Below are 22,770 nucleotides of genomic sequence, written 5' to 3'. Positions count from 1 at the left end.
AGTCCATACCTGTCCAGTCAACATTTTGAGTTCCACAGCAATTGTTTTATTGTGTTATGTATATACTAGGCATAAGGTGTACATTTTAACAAAACAAAATAAATGCATTCATTTGGGATGAAATGCATAACTGATGCTACAACAATCCAACGATATACTGGCAAGCGGGGTGGCCAGTGGGGTGGCCAGTGGGGTGGCCAACCAATTTATAGGGCCACCTGGCGGCGCCACGGTGAATTGAACGGTATATCACCATAACCAATACATATTACAGTTAGTATACAGTGGGGCAAATAAGTATTTAGTCAACCATCAATTGTACAAGTTCTCCTACTTGAAAAGATTACAGAGGCCTGTAATTTACCCATGTCAACATGGGTAAACCTCAACCACGAGAGACATAATGTGGGAAAAAAAAACAACAACTGAAAATCACATTGTTTGATTTCTAAAGAATTTATTTCCAAATTAGTGTGGAAAATAAGTATTTGGTCACTCACAAACAAGCAAGATTTCTGGCTGTCAAAGAGGTCTAACTTCTTCTAATGCGGTCTAACGAGGTCTAACGAGGCTCCACTCGTTACCTGTATTAATGGCACATGTTTTAACTCATTATCGGTATAAAAGACACCTGTCCACAACCTCAGTCTGTCACACTCCAAACTCCACTATGGCCAAGACCAAAGAGCTGTCGAAGGACGCCAGAGACAAAATTGTAGAGCTGCACCAGGCTGGGAAGACTGAATCTGCAATAGGTAAAACACTTGGTGTAAAGAAATAAACTGTGGGAGCAATTATTAGAAAATGGAAGACGTATAAGACAACTGATAATCTCCCTCGATCTGAGGCTCCATGCAAGATCTCACCCTGTGGCGTCAAAATGATAACAAGAACGGTGAGCAAAAATCCCAGAACCACACAGGGGGACCTAGTGAATGACCTACAGAGAGCTGGGACCACAGTAACAAAGGCTACTATCAGTAACACAATGCGCCGCCAGGGACTCAAATCCTGCACTGCCAGACCTGTCCCCCTGCTGAAGAAAGTACACGTCCAGGCCCGTCTGCGGTTCGCTAGGGAGCATTTGGATGATCCAGAAGAGGACTGAGAGAATGTGTTATGGTCAAATGAAACCAAAATAGAACTTTTTGGTAGAAACACAGGTTCTTGTGTTTGGAGGAGAAAGAATACTGAATTGCATCCGAAGAATTCCATACCCACTGTGAAGCATGGGGGTGGAAACCATGCTTTGGCGCGGTTTTTCTGCAAAGGGACCAGGACGACTGATCTGTGTAAAGGAAAGAATGAATGGGGCCATGTATCGAGAGATTTTGAGTGAAAATCTCCTTCCATCAGCAAGGGCATTGAAGATGAGACGTGGCTGGGTCTTTCAGCATGACAATGATCCCAAACACACAGCCAGGGCAACAAAGGAGTGGTTTCGTAAGAAGCATTTCAAGGTCCTGGAGTGGCCTAGCCAGTCTCCAGATCTCAACCCCATAGAAAATCTGTGGCGGGAGTTGAAAGTCCGTGTTGCCCAACGACAGCCCCAAAACATCATTGCTCTAGAGATCTGCAAGGAGGAATGGGCCAAAATACCAGCAACAGTGTGTGAAAAGCTTGTGAAGAATTACAGAAAATGTTTGGCCTCCGTCATTGCCAACAAAGGGTACAGAACAAAGTATTGAGATGAACTTTTGGTATTGAACAAATACTTATTTTCTACCATGATTTGCAAATAAATTCTTTAAAAATCAAACAATGTGATTTTCTTTTTTTTTTTTTTTTTTTTTTACATTGTCTCTCATGGTTGAGGTTTACCCATGTTGACAATAACAGGCCTAATATTTTCAAGTGGGAAAACTTGCACAATTAGTGGTTGACTAAATACTTATTTGCCCCACTGTAAGTCAATACAGATGTATTTTACATTGATCCTTTAGCCTATCAATTAATTAGGTTCATATTCGTGAGAAATGTAGCCCTGACCTCCATTTACCCAATTTGTTTATTCTTATTAATGTTCCGTCCCCAGCAAAACGTGTGCATGCAGGTTATGCTGTTATATCGTCCCTACCAATGTTGAGACCAAACCTATGCCCTTGGTTCAACATGTAAAAATGTAACATTAGTAGCAAGACAGTCTTTTACAGTAGTGTGTCTTGAAGATGATGGGTGTGCTAGTAGAGTACACAGCCTATAAGATGGATATTAAAAGATGTCCAAAATGCCAGAAGTCCTCGAGCTTTGTGGAAAAGAAGAGAGGAGTTAGCAGCCATCTGCTTGCTTGGAGGGTAAATACAATTAGCAGTGTGTGTGAATAAAAGAGAAAAGACAAGCTTGATCTCAGCAAACACCAAAGCCATTTTATTTCAGCATGAAAATGATCCTAATGATATTATCTAGGTAAATATTAATTAAAAAAAAAAAAAAAAAAAAAAAAAACAGGGAGGGATGGAACCATTTTGACTGGCACATGATCTCAATGCTGAAGTTCGTTTTTTAAATCTTCCTGTGTGCAATTCACATGGGATTTCAGTGAAATCGCTGATCTCTCCCCACATACATATCCAAAACAGGCATGTTATTTTTAGGTAAAGACTATTTTCATCAGTACCTTGCAATTGCAGGCAACCAGTCCAGGGTGTTCCCGTCCAATGCCAGAAGTCAGCTGGCAAAGGCTCTTTTTTTGTATGGAATTACCTTTTTTCATTTTAGTTTGGCCCTGATAGTTGTACCACTGCTGTAATACAACACCATCAAAGTGAAAAGAACATAACGTTTGCTGCCAAACGAGGAGGATGCCTCCCCTTAATGGAGCTATTCTGGGAATAAATAAAATAAATCAATAATAGCCTCGAGGCTATAAACCGCAAAAACATATTTAAAATGAAGCAATTCAATTGGCAGTAAACATGGAGAAAGTTTCCAGTCTTAAACCCCTTTTTATCAAGCAGTTTGGAAAAGAGCCTTTTAAACCATTATTTTCCAGATCACTGTTCCATCAAGGGCACATGGGAATGCTGAAATGTATTGAAAACTATTGTCAGTGTCTAACAAGCATTTTCTAGATAACACCAGTTGGCAGCTATGTTGATGTTATTCCTCTTATTACCGGTTTGCATGAGAACGGTATTTTCATCTTCTTTCAGGGCTCTGACAAAACACTTGTATTGTTAAGCAGCAGCTCAGGCAAGTTCATTCTACAACTAGGACAAAGTAGACATTGAATATGAAACAGGCATTATGGGAGCTAGCCAGAAGAGCTCATTTTTATACCACTTAATAGATAGTTCATTTCATAATTAAACAAGTAGTAAATCGATACATTAATAAATACAACATTTTAAAAATGTGGTGCATTTGATGACACAGTAAGGCCTAAAATTTGTCCACTTTGCCTAGGTTAAAATGATATTCAGTCACATATTGTTGGGTTGGGGTCAGAAACTCTTAAAGGGGTCCTCAGTTTCCAATGGAAAAATCTGGCCTAAATGACCTCAGAATGAAAGCAACGTGAAAAACTTAGTTTGTTAAAAATGTGTTTACGTTTTCGTTTTCCTTTTTTTTTTTAATTGGTAAAAAGTGACATCATCGAAAAAGCTTTTAGAGTGTTAAATTAGACTTAAAGTTAAGCGTGTGTAGCACGTGTTCACAAGAAAATTCAATACAACTTGACCAACTGAGGCAGATTTTGAAATGAAAGAAATTTGACATAGGTAAAGCCTTATTACAGGCAGTTTACGTATGATTGGAACATTTTTAAACCAGATATAACATATCAGTTTTTAATATAAATTTTAATACAGGAAGTCCCCGGGTGACGGCCAGTGTTGTTAATCGTACTTTCAAAAAGTAATTAATTCCAGTTACAAATTACTACTCCCAAAAAGTAATTGAGTTAGTGATTCAGTTATGTGAATGAAAGAGTAATTAGCTACTTGGCAAAGTAGCTGGTGTTACTTTTCATGTTTTTTTTTTTCATAACAAAAAACAAAACAAAAAAAAAAACATCACTATGTGAAGTTCAAAAGGTTTTTGGGACAATTCGCCGTAGTCCAATTATTTACCCTAAACTTAACTAAACTTGGGTATTGTGGCTATTGCGATAACTAGATAATAACCTTTGCTATGTTTGGAAGTCATTTAATGTAGTGAATCAACCGCTAAAGTTGTTAAAATTGCTCCCGGGATTGCATTAGTTCCCTTCTGTCTACTTTCTCCATGTGAAAGTTTTAAACCTGTTTCATCATTTAAAGATAGATTTAAGTCAAGATTTTGTCAATTCAGGAGTATTTTAGATAAAAAGCTGCTTAAGTTCGCTAGGAAGGTTCTCTACAACAGAGCCTTCCTGAGAAGTCTACTGCTTTAAGATGGCGGCTGTTCACGAATGCCGGCGACTGTATCATTTTGCATCTTCTTCTCTATACATTTGCTAGCGCCGCCAAGTCTGTCATTTTGCATCTAGTTCTATAGAAATGTGATATCTAGCGTAGCATCATGTGGGCGTAGTTTGTAGGCTGTCGGCTTTGGTCAGGTATTATTGGAGCCGCCTAGCATCGCGTTTGCAACGGCGTCACAACTCCCTTCCCTCCTTCTCACTCCCGCAATTCTCTCTCCGTGTCACTCAGAATTTTCTCGCGTCATTCAAGCAACGTATGAACTCATAGTAACAAATGCCTTTACATCCTCAGTAACGGTAACGGCGTTGCAAAGATGAGCAAAGTAATTACCGTACTTTTTGGACAATAAGTCGCAGTTTTTTTCATAGTTTGGCTGGGGGTGCGACTTATGCGTGAAATTAATAACACATTATTATGTAATTTCACATGTCATTTTGGTGTTTTGGAGTGACACTGATGGTTCGGTAAACATGTTAGCGTGTTCTTTATGCTGTAGTTATCTGAATAACTCTTCATAGCTACATTACGTCAACATACCGGCCATGTTCACATTAATGTTCATGCATCATGTAACATTATCATACTGTACACTTACTCAGCATGTTGTCCTCTACTGCATTTTTTATTTTAAATTGCCTTTCAAGATGACATATCTGTTTTATGTGCTGGATTGTTTAAAGTAAATTTCCCCCCAAAATGCGACTTATAGTCCGAAAAATACAGTACTTAGTTTACTCACTACTGAAAAAAGTAACACCGTTAGTAATGCCGTTATACTCTAACGCCGTTATTAACAACACTGGTTACCACGTACCTGACTTAAGTGATTTCGACTTTTTTTCTTTTTTTGTTTTTTTAGTCGTGCAAACAGTACCTAATTGTACCTCACAGAATCTTATTTTTTTCTTTATGTTATAATCCTGACTGTTCTGCCCTTTGGACAAATGTGTATTTGATTATAATGTTGACTTTTGTTTTGTGATGCATGCTTCTATTTTAGCATGGGAAACATAGAGCAGGACACAGAGAGCAGACCGACATTGAATAAACGTTGATTTTCCATCAAAATCATCAGTATGGTTGCCATGGAAATTTTCGACAATTAACGATGTTGAATTAATGTTGCAAATACCGATGACCTGGGGGTTGGGGCAACCGGGTATGTTTTCCCGGGCTTCAGGACCATAGGGGCCCCCGAATGACCCTTAATTTGTTTTACTTTATATTAGCATATTTCATTTTTATTTAAATCATTGTCTGATTAAATATTATGTTCTACTCGATGTATAGTTAAAAACTTTAATATATTAAATATTTCGAATATATATTTTTAAAATTCTTTTTGGATTTCAACATGTAGGCAATTTAGTTTCAGGTGGTTACTCCATCTATTTCCAGTACCACTAATCCTCATTTGTGTCTCATAAATTCCCATTTCAAGCGGTGCCCAATGTTTTGGAATACCCTGTAGTTATGCCAGAAGAACAGGGTGCCCAAGTCCGGTCCTCGAGAGTCCCTACCCAGCTTGTTTTCCATGTCTCCCTCCTCCAATACACCTGAATCAAATAATCAGGATCATTATCAGGCTCCTGCAGAGCTTGCTGATAAGCTGATCCATAGACTTTAGGGCTGCAGCTATCGAATATTTTAGTAGTCGATTAATCGATGGTCTACTTAGTTCGAATAATCGAGTAATCGGATAAGGAACATGAAAAATTAAAAACACCTGAGCTGAGCCTCAAACGTTTTTTTTTTAAATGAGGATCTATGTACAACAAAAGAAAAACTTGCTAACTTACATAGAAAAAGTCCGCTAGCTTAAATGCTAAAGTTTTTTATTTTTACAATGCTCTTAACAAATGGTTCAGACACATATTCCTACAAAAAAAGGCTAAATATACAGTGGGGAGAACAAGTATTTGATACACTGCCAATGGGTTTTCCCGTTACATATAAACTAAATTAAGAATGCATTAAAAAACATAAGCTCAAACAAAAACTTAGCTTACGTTAGTCTTAACAGGGAGCAGTTGGATTCGGCCATGTGAAAAAAGGCAGACCAGAGGACAGTGTATCCACCCTCATCAATAGAACTAATTGCAAACACTTTCAAATAAACCATTAAAACGCCACTTTAATTAAACGAATACTCGGAGCAACAAAATTTAATTTGAATATTTTTTTGTAATCGAATACTCGAGTTAATCGATTAATCGTTGCAGCACTAGACTTCATAATCATATTGACGGGTCACATCCCTCAGACACTGCACCACTCCTTCAAGTAGGGGGCCTGTCCATACCCAGCATCAAGAGGAGTTCTTCTCAAACACACGGACGCAGGGATCTAACACTGGATTTGGGTTGAAAAACGTACGAAAGCTGTACCGCATACAAATAGGAAGGATTGTCTCAGGAGTGATTTGTTTGAGGATTCAAGGTAATTATTATAGTTTTCGTAACATGCATGCATTTTGAAACGTTGTAGCCGCTATAGCATTGGCGTTATGATTTGCAATATTTACGTGAAATTAATGCTAACTGCCTGTTTTTTTTGCTTTTAACAAAGAATCATCCATAAAAAAATCTGGGATTTAAGCATTTATTCACAAAAAAATTCAACGGAAAAAGTTCTTTATGTTTCCACTCTGTCAGCTTTGACGGAGATAGGCCCCCTATGAATCAGCCCCGCGCCCCGTCAATTTATTATGAATTTTATGGCTGATCATTTGATTCCGGGGTGTTAAAGCAGACATAGAAAACAAGCTGGATAGGGGCACCCCTGTTCTGGAAAATAAATACAAATTCACTGTAATTGTGAATTAATGTATTGATAGCCAGTGTACAAATTGGGACTATGGAATAACATGATAAACCAGGGACTCCCCGTATGTCGGCGCCAGATAGTCCATCGCAAAAGAGTTGCTGTCTAGATGACACTCTGTGTCTTTATGAAAGCTGTCCTTTCACTACGGTCGTCAATGTCCTCGCTGTCTGATTCAGACTCGTAGGTAGTCGGTTCCTCGTCCCCCCACACAGTGGGGATCCCTTTGTAGCATATGCGAGCCTTCCTCCTTTGTCCTCGACCCGGGCCAAAACCGAAGCCCACGCGTCTGTCGGTGTATGCCGAGGGAGTTTTATTCCTGTCTGAGCGCAGTTGCAGCATGAGAAAAACTGCCGCGAAGGCCGTCAGGATGAATGCGCAGCTGAGCACCGCCACGACGGCGGGAAGCTGAGAAGACGAACTCGGGTCAGTTGGGAACCCGCTTCCTCCGATTTTATTATCGTCTGCTGCCGAATTCTTTCCTGCCGGCTCGCTGCCGGTAAGAGGAGATTTGCGCTGGACTTGGTTCTTGTGCTGGCAGGACGTGAGGACCAGGCGGCTGTGAGGGGGGCACGACAGACAGTCTGCGGGCCCGGTGGCAAAGCAGGTGAGACAGGCGGGGTGGCAGGGCAGACAGGCTTGTACTGAAGATAAATCCACCCAGTTATCCAGAGAGAGATTGAGGAGCTGCGACCCTGACGTGAACCCGGGAGGACACAATTTAACGCAGCCTTGGAGGAAGAGGGAAAAGCCGGGGCTACATTCTGTGGCAGCAAGAAGACAAAATCAAGAAGACACGAATATGGATTTAAGTAGGAGTTTTTTGTTGAGTTTTTCTTTTTAGACCATAAACTGTGCTATGTACACCATGCACTGTTAGTTTGTGTCACATGATGACTGATGACAGCACTGTTTTCATATATGGCGGAAAACACAGACAAGGCTGAAAAAACAGTTTCTGCTCTTGCACCCCTCTTTAAAATAAACTGCTGTATTTTAAGCCAAAAGAACTGTTGTGTTTGATAGAACAATATGTCTATATGCTGCCATAATTTTTTCGTGGTGCATTAAGCCCCCAAACGATTTTTAATTTGTCCGTTTTACCCTTTTTACATACACCGTGCCACCAGTTTTGTTTCAACAGAGCCATAAAAATAACGTAATTATATTATTCGAAATATCTATTTTTAGCTTAGAATCATTATTTGACGACTAATATTTAGTTAAAAAACGACTTTATAAAATTATTCACTCGCATATTTTAAGTGTTTAAGTGTCTGTAAATAGGTCAAGAATATTTACCTCATAACATCGCTTCAATGTATTTTTTTGTTACTGTCGCATTTCCCCCGACATTTTAGATGACAAATATTCGATCCAAACAAAGAAAAATGAAAACAAAATGTTTAAAAGGATAAATATTTGATAAAGTAAATCTTGTCCTCTGCGATTTCTGCATTGCGACCCTTGTTATATTATCGTGTTTCACCCATAAAATCCCCCAAAAGTCAGGGCGTGGCCATTTTTAGCTGTGTCTTAACACTCGGTGAGACATGCTACACTGAGTTTTTGGATCGAAACAAGGTAAGTACGCAATAAATCCTCATTAAAATCATGGCGTCTTTAATTATGCTCTCTCATGCTCTAACCTCAAGTTAGGGTTTAGGGGTTTAAAACATTATTTTTTTCAAATGTCCTCCTGTTCAAAAATTTTCTTCCCCAGAAAATTGAGATTTTAAGCTTTCCAATGATGTATCACACATGCATATCGGACAATTTTGAAATTTGGCCAACTTGGGGGTCTCAGAGCAGAAATTCAAGTCACCTGAGTCTTTTCCGCCATATAGAAATATCTAGTTTGGGTTCAACACAACCAGGTTTTAAGTCAAGTACAATCTGCATGGCATACTTATGCCTAATAAATGGCGAGAGTGACAATACAAGTGAATTACGACGAAGGCCGTTTAGTGTTTAGCATAACTTTCACAATATATAGCACTAGTGCATACATTAACCTATATGAACTCCTTTTAGGATTGTTGTGAAGTCGCATTAAGTTGCTCCTAAAAGAACAGAACTGGTCGGCATGTGAAAGTCTCACCGATGCATATCTGCTGGGCATCAAATGTCTTGCAGCTATTGTTGGAGGGCCGAGGGAAGTCCGATGAGAAAGGGCTGACCACATTGGATCCGGTCCCCCAAAGAATGAGAGTGAACTGACTGAGAACTCCTGAAAGAGACGGACGAGAATAATTATAAGAGAATTTTAAATCAGAGAATAAATTATTCCTTAATACTCGAGGCAAGTTTTTGATCATCAGCAGAAAGAATCTTGTTTAACAATTTGGAAAAAAAAAAAACCAAACTGAATACATACATTTTTCTGCTGTGGAATAAAGAGAGACTTTAATAAAAGCCAATAATTCTAGGAAGTAGACAAAATTGCTGTTAGGTAGTTTAAGCACTAGTATTTTTTAGTATAAATGACCTTCATGTGAAAGATTGTTGCTCAAAGAGTAGAAAATAATGTTTTAATACAGAAAATGACAGACTCCTAGATGCTGACATTTTGGAACAATGTAACGTCAGATACACCCGAGTTCTATTGTGCCAGAGGTGGACACCAATGAAGGTTGTGGGCTTATCAATTTCGGTCTTAGCCTGCGCCTCTGGCTTTCTAACACATATCTTAAGAATGACTCATCGCTTGATATTCATCCGCCATTATATTTGGCCTCGCGGGCTAAAATTGATAAGCCCGCAGCCTTCTCTGGCATTATGACACATCCCTGCTCGCAGTCCGTGCGTTAACTCCAGCACAGAGGTGCGTGGGTATGACTGACATCACATTGTCCCAAAATGGCAGTGCCTGTGCACTGCAACTTTATAACGTCTTAATAAGATTATCTTTCTTAAATCTAGTCAAATAATTTTTTTTCATCTTGTTTTGCATTTTAAAGATTATTCCACATAATTTACCAAGAATTTACTTTTAAATAATGTTTTGAATATTATCTGTTCTTAAATTAAGAACATTTCTAACACATTTACCCCACCCCCACCCCCAAAATAAGAAACACTCCAATATAACTTGAACAAATCACTTTTTTTGACAGAGTTCATCTCAAACTCGAACAGAATAGATGTTTTTTTTTTTTTTTTAGATTAAAACACCTTGTTCTAAAAGTAAAGATGGACACTCTATGATTTTCTTCATTTTTATTTGTCCCCTGAATCAAAAAGCAAAATTTGCGGCAAAGGTCTGTGGTAGTTTTAATAATATTTGTTTTAAGTTGTTACATAGACGTTTGAGCTTCGTCCACGCAACAAATAAGACATTTTAATCTTAGAAAAGAAGTGTTTGGTTGGTGGAAATAGATTTTTTTTTTTTTTTGCTTGTTCTAAGCAACATGTTGCTTAGAGTATTTGATGCTTTTTTAAAAAAATATTTTTTAAAAGATTGAATATGTTGATTTGTTGCTTGATATAAGTGACTGAGTCATTTTTAAAGACTTAATTGCATTAATTTCCTGCTTAGAATAAGTGATTTTTGCTTATTATACACAATATGTTACCATTTTTCAATTTATTGATTGTAATACCATATTGGCCCGAATATGAGACAGCCCTGATTATAAGACGACCCCCTCTTTTACTCTTTGACTCAGGTTTGAAAAAAGACTTTTTGAACACCAAATTAATTTTTATACAGAAAATAATTACAGTACATCTGAAACAAATGATTATAATATATTTGAGGAAAAAAAGCATGTTATTTTGCCTAATTTAAATCTTAATATATGAACATTTAAATATGTAAACTAAAGTGCAATCCCATTCGTAAATGAATGGCTTCTGGTTTTTGAAATGTAAATAAACCAATCTGTTGTGACAAAACAACGAAATTACAATAACTGCATTAACTAAGTCTAACTGACTGTAGTCTTGAAACAAATCTGAATAAGGAAAAACATTACAATAAAATAATGCAAACTGGATAAACTTGAGAGTAGCTGAGATCTGTCATGACAGAACATTGCTTCAATGATATCTGGCGCCATCTAGCGTCGTGAATGGGTATAACGTCTAGACGGCGAATATAAGACGACCCCCACTTTTTCAGTCTCATTTCAATGCAAAAAACACCGTCTTATATTCGGGCCAATAAGGCAAGTCTGTTAATAGACTTCAGAACAATATTGACGGGACACATTCCACAGACACGCCAGGCCTTCAAGTAGGGGACTGTCCCACAGTCTGCTTCAGTTATTTGCAGTCGGTCGCAGCTATTCAACACATGCAGCGATCCAACGCCGGATTTAGGTTGAAAGAGTACGAAAGCTGTACTGCATACAAACAGGAAGGATTGTCTCTGGAGTGATGGGTTCGAGGATTCAAGGTAATAATTATTATAGTTTTTGTTACATGCATGCATTTTGTAAAGTTGTGAAAAAAATAAAATCAATGGGAGAAATTAAATGCTACGGCAATGGCGTCATAATTTGCAATATTTACGTGAAATAAATGCTAACTGTCCATTTTTTTTTTTTGCTTTTAACCAAGAATCGAGACTGATTTATGCTAGGAATTTAGGGATTTAAGCATTTATTCACAATAATTTTCAACGTAAAAAGCTCTTTGTGGTGAGAAGCTGGCGCTACAGTGGCTTAAAGACTAGCAGCACATTCGGCATATTTAAGTAAAATAAATGCTAACTGCCCGGTTCTTTGCTTTTAACCAAGAAAACTGTTTTACGTCCATATCTATAAAGAATTCAGGGATTTAAGCATTTATTCACAGTAATTTTCAATGTAAAAAGCTCTTTGTGGCGATAAGGCGGCACCACAGTTGGTTAAAGACTAGCAGCACTTTCGACATATTTACTAAAATAAATGCTAACTGCCGTTTTTTTTTTTGCTTTTAACCAAGAATCTAGACTGTTTTAAGTCCATATCTATAAAGAATTCAGGGATTTAAGCATTTATTCACAAGAATTTTCAATGTAAAAAGCGATTTAGGGCCCTATTGTAATGCAAAGGATTATTATTATTTTTTTTTTTTTCAGGGCAAATGAAAACGGCCAATTTGGAGGCCTGAACATGCACGAAAAGTCACCAAAATTTGCACATAAATGCAGCAAAATTTAAATTTCGATAATTTTGCAACGTTGCAAAAAAAATGCAACAAAATGGCTCAGTGGCGCCCCCTTGAAATTTTAAAATTGGCCTATAACATTAGGGTTTGTCAGCGTAGAGTGATGAAATTTGGGGAGTCTATACCTTGTCCAAAACCGCTCCAAAAAATGATTTACACCCATATTCCAAACTCAACAGGAAATTTTGGATTGAATGTGAATTTTTTATCGATTAACAGGGTGCACACTTGAGAGTTTGGTGCCTAGGGAGTTAGTTGAATCCTCCTAAAAATTGGTGAGAATGTTCATGAAACATATGAGATTTTAAGTTCTCAAAATGGTGAGTTTTCATTCATGGCCCTGACCTGGGCGGGGTACCAAAGTTGGTCATTTTTTCTGGCAAAACACCAAATTCAGAAAATGACTAATAACGCTGTGATACAACGTTCAATCTTTTTCATATCTAGCATATATGTGAGGTATCCCAGCCTGATCACGACTGCATTGAAATACTAACCATTAGGCCTGGCGCCCCCTAGTGGGAACAGGAAATGCCCTTCTTTACAAGACAGGCTCCTCCCCCCGGGGAAAAAAATCTATTGACCTCAAACCTGCATCATGGGAGCCTTCAGTTATGTGTTCAGGTGCCTGATGAAAAATATTGCGGTTTCGTTGAAGCGGAGGGGTCCAAACAGGAAAGTGAAAATGACCGTCAACAATTTGTCTCGCCAAAAACTTTGAACAGTCATAACTCGGCAGATATAAAACATATCTGCGCCAAACTTCCCGTGCTTGTTGAGAGTCATACCCTAAAGGGTCTTGTAGGGGTCATTTGCATGAACTCTACAGAGCTAACTAGTGGCGACAGAAAGGAGTTTTAAAAAAGGCCTCTCCTATTGGGTTTTTTCAACGTAGAGCAATGAAATTTGGGGAGTCCATACCTTATGCAAAACTGCTTCAAAAAGTCTCTTGCACCCATTTTCCAAATCCAACAAGAAATCTTGTATTTGGGATCAAATGTGAAATTTTTATCGATTTATAGTACAGTTTACATTTGGAGGCCTGAACATGCACGAAAACTCACCAAATTTTGCACATACATGCGGCTTTGCATACATTTTGATAATCTTGTAATGTTACGAAAAAATGTAACAAAATGGCTCAGTGGCGCCCCCTTGAATTTTTCAAAAAAGACTCTCCATTTATGTTTTTTCAACGTTGAGTGATGCAATTTGGGCAGTCGATACGTTGTGCAAAACTGCTACATAAAGTCTCCTGCACGCATATTTCAAACCCAACAGGAAATCAGGTATTTTTATTGAATTTAACATTTTTATCGATTTACAGGGTGCACATTTGAGACCTTGGCGCCTAGGGAATTAGTTGGATCATCCTCAAAATTGGCGAGACTGTTCTTAAGGCATATAAAATCTTAGGTTATCAAAATGGTTTGTTTTCATTCACGGGCCTGACCTGGGCGGGGTGCCAAAGTCGTCCATTTTTTCGACAAAACACCAAATTCGGAAAATGACCGATAAGTCCCTCATACAATGCTCAATCTATTTTAAATCTGGCATGTGTGTGACGTATCCCAGCCTGAACAGGACTGGATTGAAATATTACCAATTGTGCCTGGCGCCTCTTAGTGATAACAGGAAATGTCCCTTTTTTACGGGACATGCTCATCCTCTAAGGGGAAAAAAAATCAATTGATCTTAAACCTGCATAAGGGGAGCCTTAAGACATGTGTTCAGATGCCTGATGAGAATTATTGTGGTTTGGTTGAAGCAGAAGGGTCGAGCAGGAAAGTGATAATGACCGTCACCATTTTGTCTCTCCACACATTTTGAACAGTCATAACTTGGCAGATATACAAGATATCTACTACAAACTTCCCCTGCTTGGTGACAGTCTTACCCTGAAGAGTCCAGTAGTGGTCATTTGCATCAACTCTGTAGCGCCAACAAGTGGCAGCAGAATTTGGGGCCTTTACATGCTCGAAAACTCAAAACAAATTCTCATCCCCAAAAAAGAGGCGAGTTTCAAGCATTTTAGGTTCTCATTAGATGATTAGAGGGGGGCTGCCTGCCACCACCCCGACCTGCGTGCCGTCCGAGTTTGCGTGACGTCCGAGTTGTGCCAAAGTGCGAGGGCCTGTTCAGTCCTGCTTGCAGGCCTAGTTGTCTTTGTTTCCACTCGGTCAGCTTTGACATACAGTGCCTTGCAAAAGTATTCGGCCCCCTTGAATCTTGCAACCTTTCGCCAAATTTCAGGCTTCAAACATAAAGATATGAAATTTAATTTTTTTGTCAAGAATCAACAACAAGTGGGACACAATCGTGAAGTGGAACAACATTTATTGGATAATTTAAACTTTTTTAACAAATAAAAAACTGAAAAGTGGGGCGTGCAATATTATTCGGCCCCTTTACTTTCAGTGCAGCAAACTCACTCCAGAAGTTCAGTGAGGATCTCTGAATGATCCAATGTTGTCCTAAATGACTGATGATGATAAATAGAATCCACCTGTGTGTAATCAAGTCTCCGTATAAATGCACCTGCTCTGTGATAGTCTCAGGGTTCTGTTTAAAGTGCAGAGAGCATTATGAAAACCAAGGAACACACCAGGCAGGTCCGAGATACTGTTGTGGAGAAGTTTAAAGCCGGATTTGGATACAAAAAGATTTCCCAAGCTTTAAACATCTGAAGGAGCACTGTGCAAGCCATCATATTGAAATGGAGGGAGCATCAGACCACTGCAAATCTACCAAGACCCGGCCGTCCTTCCAAACTTTCTTCTCAAACAAGGAGAAAACTGATCAGAGATGCAGCCAAGAGGCCCATTATCACTCTGGATGAACTGCAGAGATCTACAGCTGAGGTGGGAGAGTCTGTCCATAGGACAACAATCAGTCGTACACTGCACAAATCTGGCCTTTATGGAAGAGTGGCAAGAAGAAAGCCATTTCTCAAAGATATCCATAAAATGTCTCGTTTAAAGTTTGCCACAAGCCACCTGGGAGACACACCAAACATGTGGAAGAAGGTGCTCTGGTCAGATGAAACCAAAATTGAACTTTTTGGCCACAATGCAAAACGATATGTTTGGCATAAAAGCAACACAGCTAATCACCCTGAACAAACTATCCCCACTGTCAAACATGGTGTTGGCAGCATCGTGGTTTGGGCCTGCTTTTCTTCAGCTGGGACAGGGAAGATGGTTAAAATTGATGGGAAGATGGATGCAGCCAAATACAGGAATATTCTGGAAGAAAACCTGTTGGTATCTGCACAAGACCTGAGACTGGGACGGAGATTTATCTTCCAACAGGACAATGATCCAAAACATAAAGCCAAATCTACAATGGAATGGTTCAAAAATAAACGTATCCAGGTGTTAGAATGGCCAAGTCAAAGTCCAGACCTGAATCCAATCGAGAATCTGTGGAAAGAGCTGAAGACTGCTGTTCACAAACACTCTCCATCCAACCTCACTGAGCTCGAGCTGTTTTGCAAGGAAAAATGGGCAAGAATGTCAGTCTCTCGATGTGCAAAACTGATAGAAACATACCCCAAGCGACTTGCAGCTGTAATTGGAGCAAAAGATGGCGCTACAAAGTATTAACGCAAGGGGGCCGAACAATATTGCACGCCCCACTTTTCAGTTTTTTATTTGTTAAAAAAAGTTTAAATTATCCAATAAATTTTGTTCCACTTCACGATTGTGTCCCACTTGTTGTTGATTCTTGACAAAAAATTAAAATTTTATATCTGTATGTTTGAAGCCTGAAATGTGGCGAAAGGTTGCAAGGTTCAAGGGGGCCGAATACTTTTGCAAGGCACTGTATATATCTCTTTCCAATGCTGATCTGAATAAATACATTGAGCACAAAAACCACACCAAAAATAGATAGGCCCGTGCCCCGTCAATATCATTATAAAGTCTATGGTCTGTTAAGATAATTTTCAGTTTCATGTAATCCTAGCTCTTTTCCTTATTTCAAGAAATCTGAGTATATATTTCAAGAAATCTGAGTAAAATTTACTTCAAGCACTGGCAGATAATTTCACTCATTTCTAGTACTGGTAGATTTACACGAAAAACAAGGTGTTTAAGCATTATTTTATCTGTTATTATAGCAACCATCTTTCACATGGAGGTTTATAATGGGTTTTCCGTATGAGGTAAGAGAAGCAGAACTTTTAATTCTTTAATACTTTGTGAAAAGGAAAAATGCATTTAATACGATATATTCCTTCCTGGTTTTGACTTTGAAGAGTGTGCAGTGTTTTCGATGCATATGACTGTGCCGGCATAAAGTGATTATAAGGATTTTGAGCTTCACTCACTCATTTTTTCTATAATATTATTCTAAACACAGCTGAAGCTCCTCTCAGCTGTTTCAGGCCGGAAAAATCCCATTTCGGTCACACCCAGCTGCTCTGAGCAAACTGCACCAGAGCGGTTAGGGCTGTGGTAACACTGCCAAATGGATGTGTGTGGAAATGAGTTCATTTGAAACGATTGCCACACATCAAGCGTCATTTCACACGCTGGGGTGGAATATTGCCTGTGATGATAAATTCTGTGCAAACAAACAAGGCATTGTGTTGATGTGCTTTCTTTCAGTCAGTCCCATTCTTGGATGAAATATGCTATGAAATGTGCGATGAGGTTATGGAAGAGGAAGCAATGCGAGTAAAGTGACCGCAACAACAAAGGAGCTGGCAGAAAAGTAACATTGTGAGCACACAAAGCACCAACTCTTTACATGATTAAGTAAACCAGCATAATTTCATGATTAGATGAAATACAACAACTGCATCAAGCGCTCAGATTTGAATGACACTGTATTAAATTTATAAAATATTTATGCTTATCGTTTCTGATGTATAATGAAAAGGCAGCCCAAATACTGGAATTGGATTAAGGCAGTCCCTCTGAAATAATGGGGCGAGGCCGGGGGCGGGGGGGGGAGCAAGTGACCTTGCGGAACATACTTTTTTGCCGTACTAGAATAAAGTGTAATTTCACATCCACTCAGTGGGTGGCAGTGGCGCTGTCATTTTCAGAGTGTGCGCGGTATTTTTCCACCAAACAAGAGCAACGAGCAGGAGATATGATGTGGATTGAATAAACCCTTCAGCGACATTATGAAAAAATATTTGACAGGGATGTCAGAGATTTCCCCGAAAGCTAAGGCGAGGAAATGTGACGAAACGTATGCAGTGTTTGTCTTTACTTTTAATACAGTGGGAGACTAGGAAAGAAAGACTTAGATAGACTTGACTATCAGTTGATGGGACGGGGCTCGGGGACGATCTGTAGGGGGCCTATTTTTAAAAACTTTAAATATTTTCAAAACCACTAGCGACCTAAAACTAAAACAAGCACCTTCCTTAGGCATATATGAGTTTCCATGAGCAGTGGCATCAAAAAATTCAAAGTCGTTCCATAATAAAATCCTGATTATTTTTTGTGTTAGTATAACAAAACTTCCATCACAAAACAAAGAGCTTTTTAAGTTAAAATTATTGTAAATACAGTATATCGCGGAATTTCTATAGATATGAACGTAAAACAGTCTAGATTCTTGGTGTTATCGTGCATTTTATGAAAATGTTTTAAGCAAAAGTTACGATATTGGGTAATCCAACCTAGTGGCCTTCACGCAACAAAGAGCTTTTTAAGTTAAAAATTATTGTAAATAAATGCTTAAATTGCGCAATTTTTATAGATATGAACGTAAAACAGTCTAGATTCTTGGTTTTATCGGTCATTTTACGTAAATCTTTCAAGCAAAAGTTCGGTATTGTGTAATCCAACATGGCGGCCTTCACGAAACGAGCTTTTTAAGTTAAAAATTATTCTAAATAAATGCTTAAATTGCACAATTTCTATAGATATGAACGTAAAACAGTCTAGATTCTTGGTGTTATCGTTCATTTTACGTAAATCTTTCAAGCAAAAGTTCGGTATTGTGTAATCTAACATGGCGGCCTTCACGAAACAAAGAGCTTTTTAGGTTAAAAATTATTGTAAATAAATACTTAAATCGCGCAATTTCTAGAGATATTAACGTAAAACAATCTAGATTCTTGGTGTTATCGTTCATTTCACGTAAATCTTTCAAGCAAAAGTTCGGTATTGTGTAAGCCAACGTGGCGGCCTTCACGAAACAAAGAGCTTTATAAGTTGAAAATTCTTGTAAATAAATGCTTAAATCCCACAATTTCTATAGATATGAACATAACACAGCCTAGATTCTTGGTTAAAAGCAAAAAACGGGCAGTTATCATTCATTTTACGTAACTATTTCAAGCCAAAGTTACACTAATTTTATCCTTTGACTTTTTTCACGTTTCAAATTGCATGCATGGTGCTACTTAATATAATTAACTTGAATCCTTGACCAAATCACTCTTGAGACACTCCTGCGTGCTTGTGAGCAGTAAAACCTTTGTCTTGTTTACACCTAAATCCGGCGTTCGAATGCAGCGTGTGTTTTGAGTTCATCACAGTGAAAGCCAACTTAACGTTCTGCCTGGGTTGGCCCCCTATGGCAAGCCATGGCGCAATGTCTGTGGGAGCTGTCTTGTCAACTGATGGTGGAGTCTATGCTTTATTGTAAAGTTGATCTATATATTTTTTTTCTATATTGTTAAGGACACAATGTTCCGTGAGGTGTACTGATAATTTATAGACAAATGATACTAATTGAGAAGCATTGGATTAACATAAAAAACATTTATGTCCAATGAAAAAAAAGTTTCAAGTTTCTTATCTTTTCTATAACTGAGCATAGCATTTCAGTAACAAAATTACTTTTCGGTTTTATGCATATGCACATGTATTTTTTGTCGTGAAATAAAGGGGGCACCCACGCTATCCAATATTGTAGTAATTCTTATATCAATAGATTTTTAGGATCGAAGGATGTAATGACAACTGTTACGGCAGTGCTTCTCAATTATTTTCTGTTACGCCCCCCCAAGGGAGACGTAAATGTTTCGCGCCCCCCCCAAACTCTCTGCCGCCACTGTAAATAGTATCATTTGTCTATAAAATTACTATTATAAATACGCATCTGCTTAACAGTGTCTTTTTTTCTTCTAAAGAAAAAAAGTAACATAGATCAACTTATAATAAAGTATAACTTTATTAACATTGTTTTGTTTGTAACAGAGAAGACTTGGCATGCATCAATTTGCCTGAAATTAAAAAAAAAAAAAGTCACATGCAAACTGTAAAAAATACACTCAAGGTACATTTTTGACCATTTGATACAGAAAAATAAAATGTAATAAAATCAGTAAATAATAACAAATTAAAATTGATTAGAACCATTCACTCATGAGGACAATATGCCAAAAAATTTGACCGAAAAAACAAAACTGAAGAAAAAAAAAAAAAAGAGTGTCCTTGGACAGAATAACAGTTTTTATTTGTGCTGCTCACAGTATTACCTCCTTTGCAGTAGTGTGGAGTTATTTTGCAATGAGCATGCGAACAATGCTCAGTAGTTTACAGATATAACACTGACAAAGCAGGACGATTGTTGGCAATATTCGGCATGTTTTCGCTGAAAAACATCAAGCGGCTTATCAATGAGATTGGGGTCTAATGTCTTTAAGTGGCGTCTTAATTGATTTGGCTTCTGGCTGTCTGCTATAATTGTTTTTAGACACAGTAAACAGTGGTCTTTCCCCATCACCCACTGTATTAAAAGTCAAAGCTAAAAGGCAAACGGCACGAAAAAAGCGCATTCTCGGCGGCCGAGGTAGAACCGTAGTTGAGGGCGGTCGTCGTGATGATCCCATGCCGAAAATGGCACTTCTCGGGCGGCGACGTGAGAACCGGACAAGACAGTGAGTCGCTTGTACTATATTGGTTCAATAAACAAAGTTTACAAAAAAAAAAAAAAAAAAAAAAAAGAGTGAGTGAGTCCGGTCGGAAAACGGCTTTCGAAAACGGCGGCGGCACACTGCTCTTCATATCTGTTTTCTGTGTGTGCTGAGTGCTCTTCATTAGTTCAAAAATACTGCGCGCACTCTGAAAATGAAAGCACCACTGCCACCCACTGAGTGGATGTGCAAGTACACTTTATTCCAATACGGAAAAAAAAAAAAAAAAAAGCATGTTCCCCGAGGTCACATGCGCCCCCCCTGGCATCGCTCTGTGCCCCCCTGGGGGGGCGCGCCCCACTATTTGAGAAGTACTGTGTTACGGGAAGCAAATGTGAAGATAGCATCACTTACGGAAGAGGATTAGGGCCACTAAATAAGAAAACGTGGTCAAAATTCTGTGACTAAAGTCAGAATTCTCACTTTAAAGTGAGAATACAAAGTCAGAATCTTGGCCATGTTTTTTCCTCCAGTGGCCCTAATCCTTTTTCGTAATCACACAAGAGTGAAATCTCAGAAGTATGGAAATATTTTTACATTTTCACGTCCTTTAGGTATCTGATCGGTGCCAGCAGTCCCTCAAAATAAGAAGAATCGGGTGGAAAAATATGTGATCGGGAGTACCCTTAAAACTCATTCACTGCCAAAGACGTATACTAGTAAGTATAAACAATGCTATTATGTTCAACTGCTCATAACTAAAGAACAAAAAAGAGCAGAAACAAAGTGTTGTTCAATGATGAAAGATGGGAATTTAATCTTAGAACACAATATTCTGTGGCGCCTGAAAGAAAGGGATGTCTTTTGAATAATGTTTAGTAGTGAATGAGTTAAGGAATCTTGCATTTAATAAGCCTCTGTCTGCCCTTTAGCAGACAATACGTGTTCCAGCTAGGAAGATAACATGTTGACATAATATAACACTGCTGTGGTTCTCATTGCCTGACACCAAAAGGAAGACACAAGCTGTATTTCTGCGCATGAAAAGGCAAGCGGATGATTTTAGGAGATATGTGGTGGTGATGAGGGAGCGGGCAGTGACACACAAAATAATGAAAAACAGTATAACATTTCTCAATAGGGCAGGGAAAAATACCATGCTTTCCATTTTATGAGCCAACAAAAGTCAGTCCATATGTTTCAGTCAATACTGGAAAGTAGCTAATTTCCACTACACTGTAATTAGGAGATCCTGGGGATGTGTTACTGAGACACTTTTATTATACCTGCCTTCCTTGAGGCTAGAAGGCCATTATTTTGTGGTTAGATGTTAGTTACCAATCAGCATCATGCACAAAATTTAAGATATCCCCAATGTACTACACATGATGTCATTAAATTAGCCTTAGTGCTTATTCGGGGTTTTAATTACGAGATTAACTGGCTGTTAACTGGAGAGATTTGTGTATGTTCACAATGAAAAACATCTTCTGCCCTGATGTATGAGAACACACAGCAGATCTAGTAGGAAACATAAAATCAACACATCCTCTCAGTCAATATTTTTCTCCACATTAGTTAACAGTTCAACCTTGCCAGAGACCAATGCCCTTCTGAGAACTGGAAGTGGTTTATACAGCCATTTATTTTTTAAAGCTTATCTTGTTCAGGCTCATGCCAGATGCGACTTCTGGCAGAAGCCAGTCAATCACAGGGCACATAAGTGTATGTCCATTTAAACAGTCCAACAATGTTACCATTCATGCTTTCAGAATGTGACTGCAAATTCCACAAGGTAAGGTCTGAATTGATTGCACACATGCCCAGTACAGTACCACTAATGTTGTATACTGTATGTTGTTAAAAATAAAACCAGTTGTGTGGATAGGTATTAGATGTGATGCAAGTGATAAATAATGGAAGCCAATTATGTTACCATAGTCACGGCTATTGGCTGCCACATTTTCTATTTCCAAAGTCCATTCCCCTTGAGGATCCTCATCCCACGAATGGATGCTCATGAAGGCCCAGTCATTGAAACCCGCAGTGGAGAAGTCGTTTGGCCTGCAAGAGAAGCCATAGTATTCATTTTCTCTGTATAGGAATGAAAAGCATGGTTTAGTGTAGTACTAAATTAAAATAAACGATTACAATTTTTAATTGAGTTAATCACAGCTTAAAAATTAATTAATCGTAATTAATCGCAATTCAAACCATCTCTAAAAAATACCATATTTTTCTGTAAATTATTGTTGGAATGGAAAGATAAGACAAGACGGACATAAACATTCAACATACTGTACATAAGTACTGTATTTGTTTATAAATCCACAAGATGGCATTAACATTATTAACATTCTTTCTGTCAAAGGGATCCACGGATAGAAAGACTTGTAGTTTTTAGTTTGTAGTCTGTACGCTGCTCAGCCTTCGCCGCGTACAGACGCACTCTGAAGCACTCTCTTCTCTTAACCGATAAGCGCTCAGGGCCAGCAAGCTCGACTCTCAGTATGGCTCCAAAGAATTTGAAACCTGGAGACTTGGATGAAATAAAATCCTCCATAC

General features: G+C 38.4%; 1 protein-coding gene across 3 annotated transcripts in view; it reads right to left on the bottom strand.

The window, feature by feature from the left end:
- Positions 1–2,346: 2,346 nt before the first annotated feature.
- furinb (furin (paired basic amino acid cleaving enzyme) b) overlaps positions 2,347–22,770 on the bottom strand; it is a 176,674-nt gene continuing 156,250 nt past the window's right edge. For all 3 annotated transcript variants that reach the window (XM_057835926.1, XM_057835927.1, XM_057835925.1), the window contains 3 exons: positions 22,142–22,269; positions 9,328–9,456; positions 2,347–7,990 (listed from right to left, as the gene is read on the bottom strand). In XM_057835926.1, coding sequence (XP_057691909.1) covers positions 7,332–7,990; positions 9,328–9,456; positions 22,142–22,269 — 916 coding nt within the window. In that variant the 3' untranslated portion in view covers positions 2,347–7,331. The remainder of the gene's footprint in view (positions 7,991–9,327; positions 9,457–22,141; positions 22,270–22,770) is intronic.

The sequence above is a fragment of the Corythoichthys intestinalis genome, chromosome 5 (genome assembly GCF_030265065.1).
Source record: "Corythoichthys intestinalis isolate RoL2023-P3 chromosome 5, ASM3026506v1, whole genome shotgun sequence".
Taxonomy (NCBI): Eukaryota; Metazoa; Chordata; class Actinopteri; order Syngnathiformes; family Syngnathidae; genus Corythoichthys; species Corythoichthys intestinalis.
Note: the sequence above shows the minus strand (reverse complement) of the source record. Positions and strands in the feature narration are given on the sequence as shown.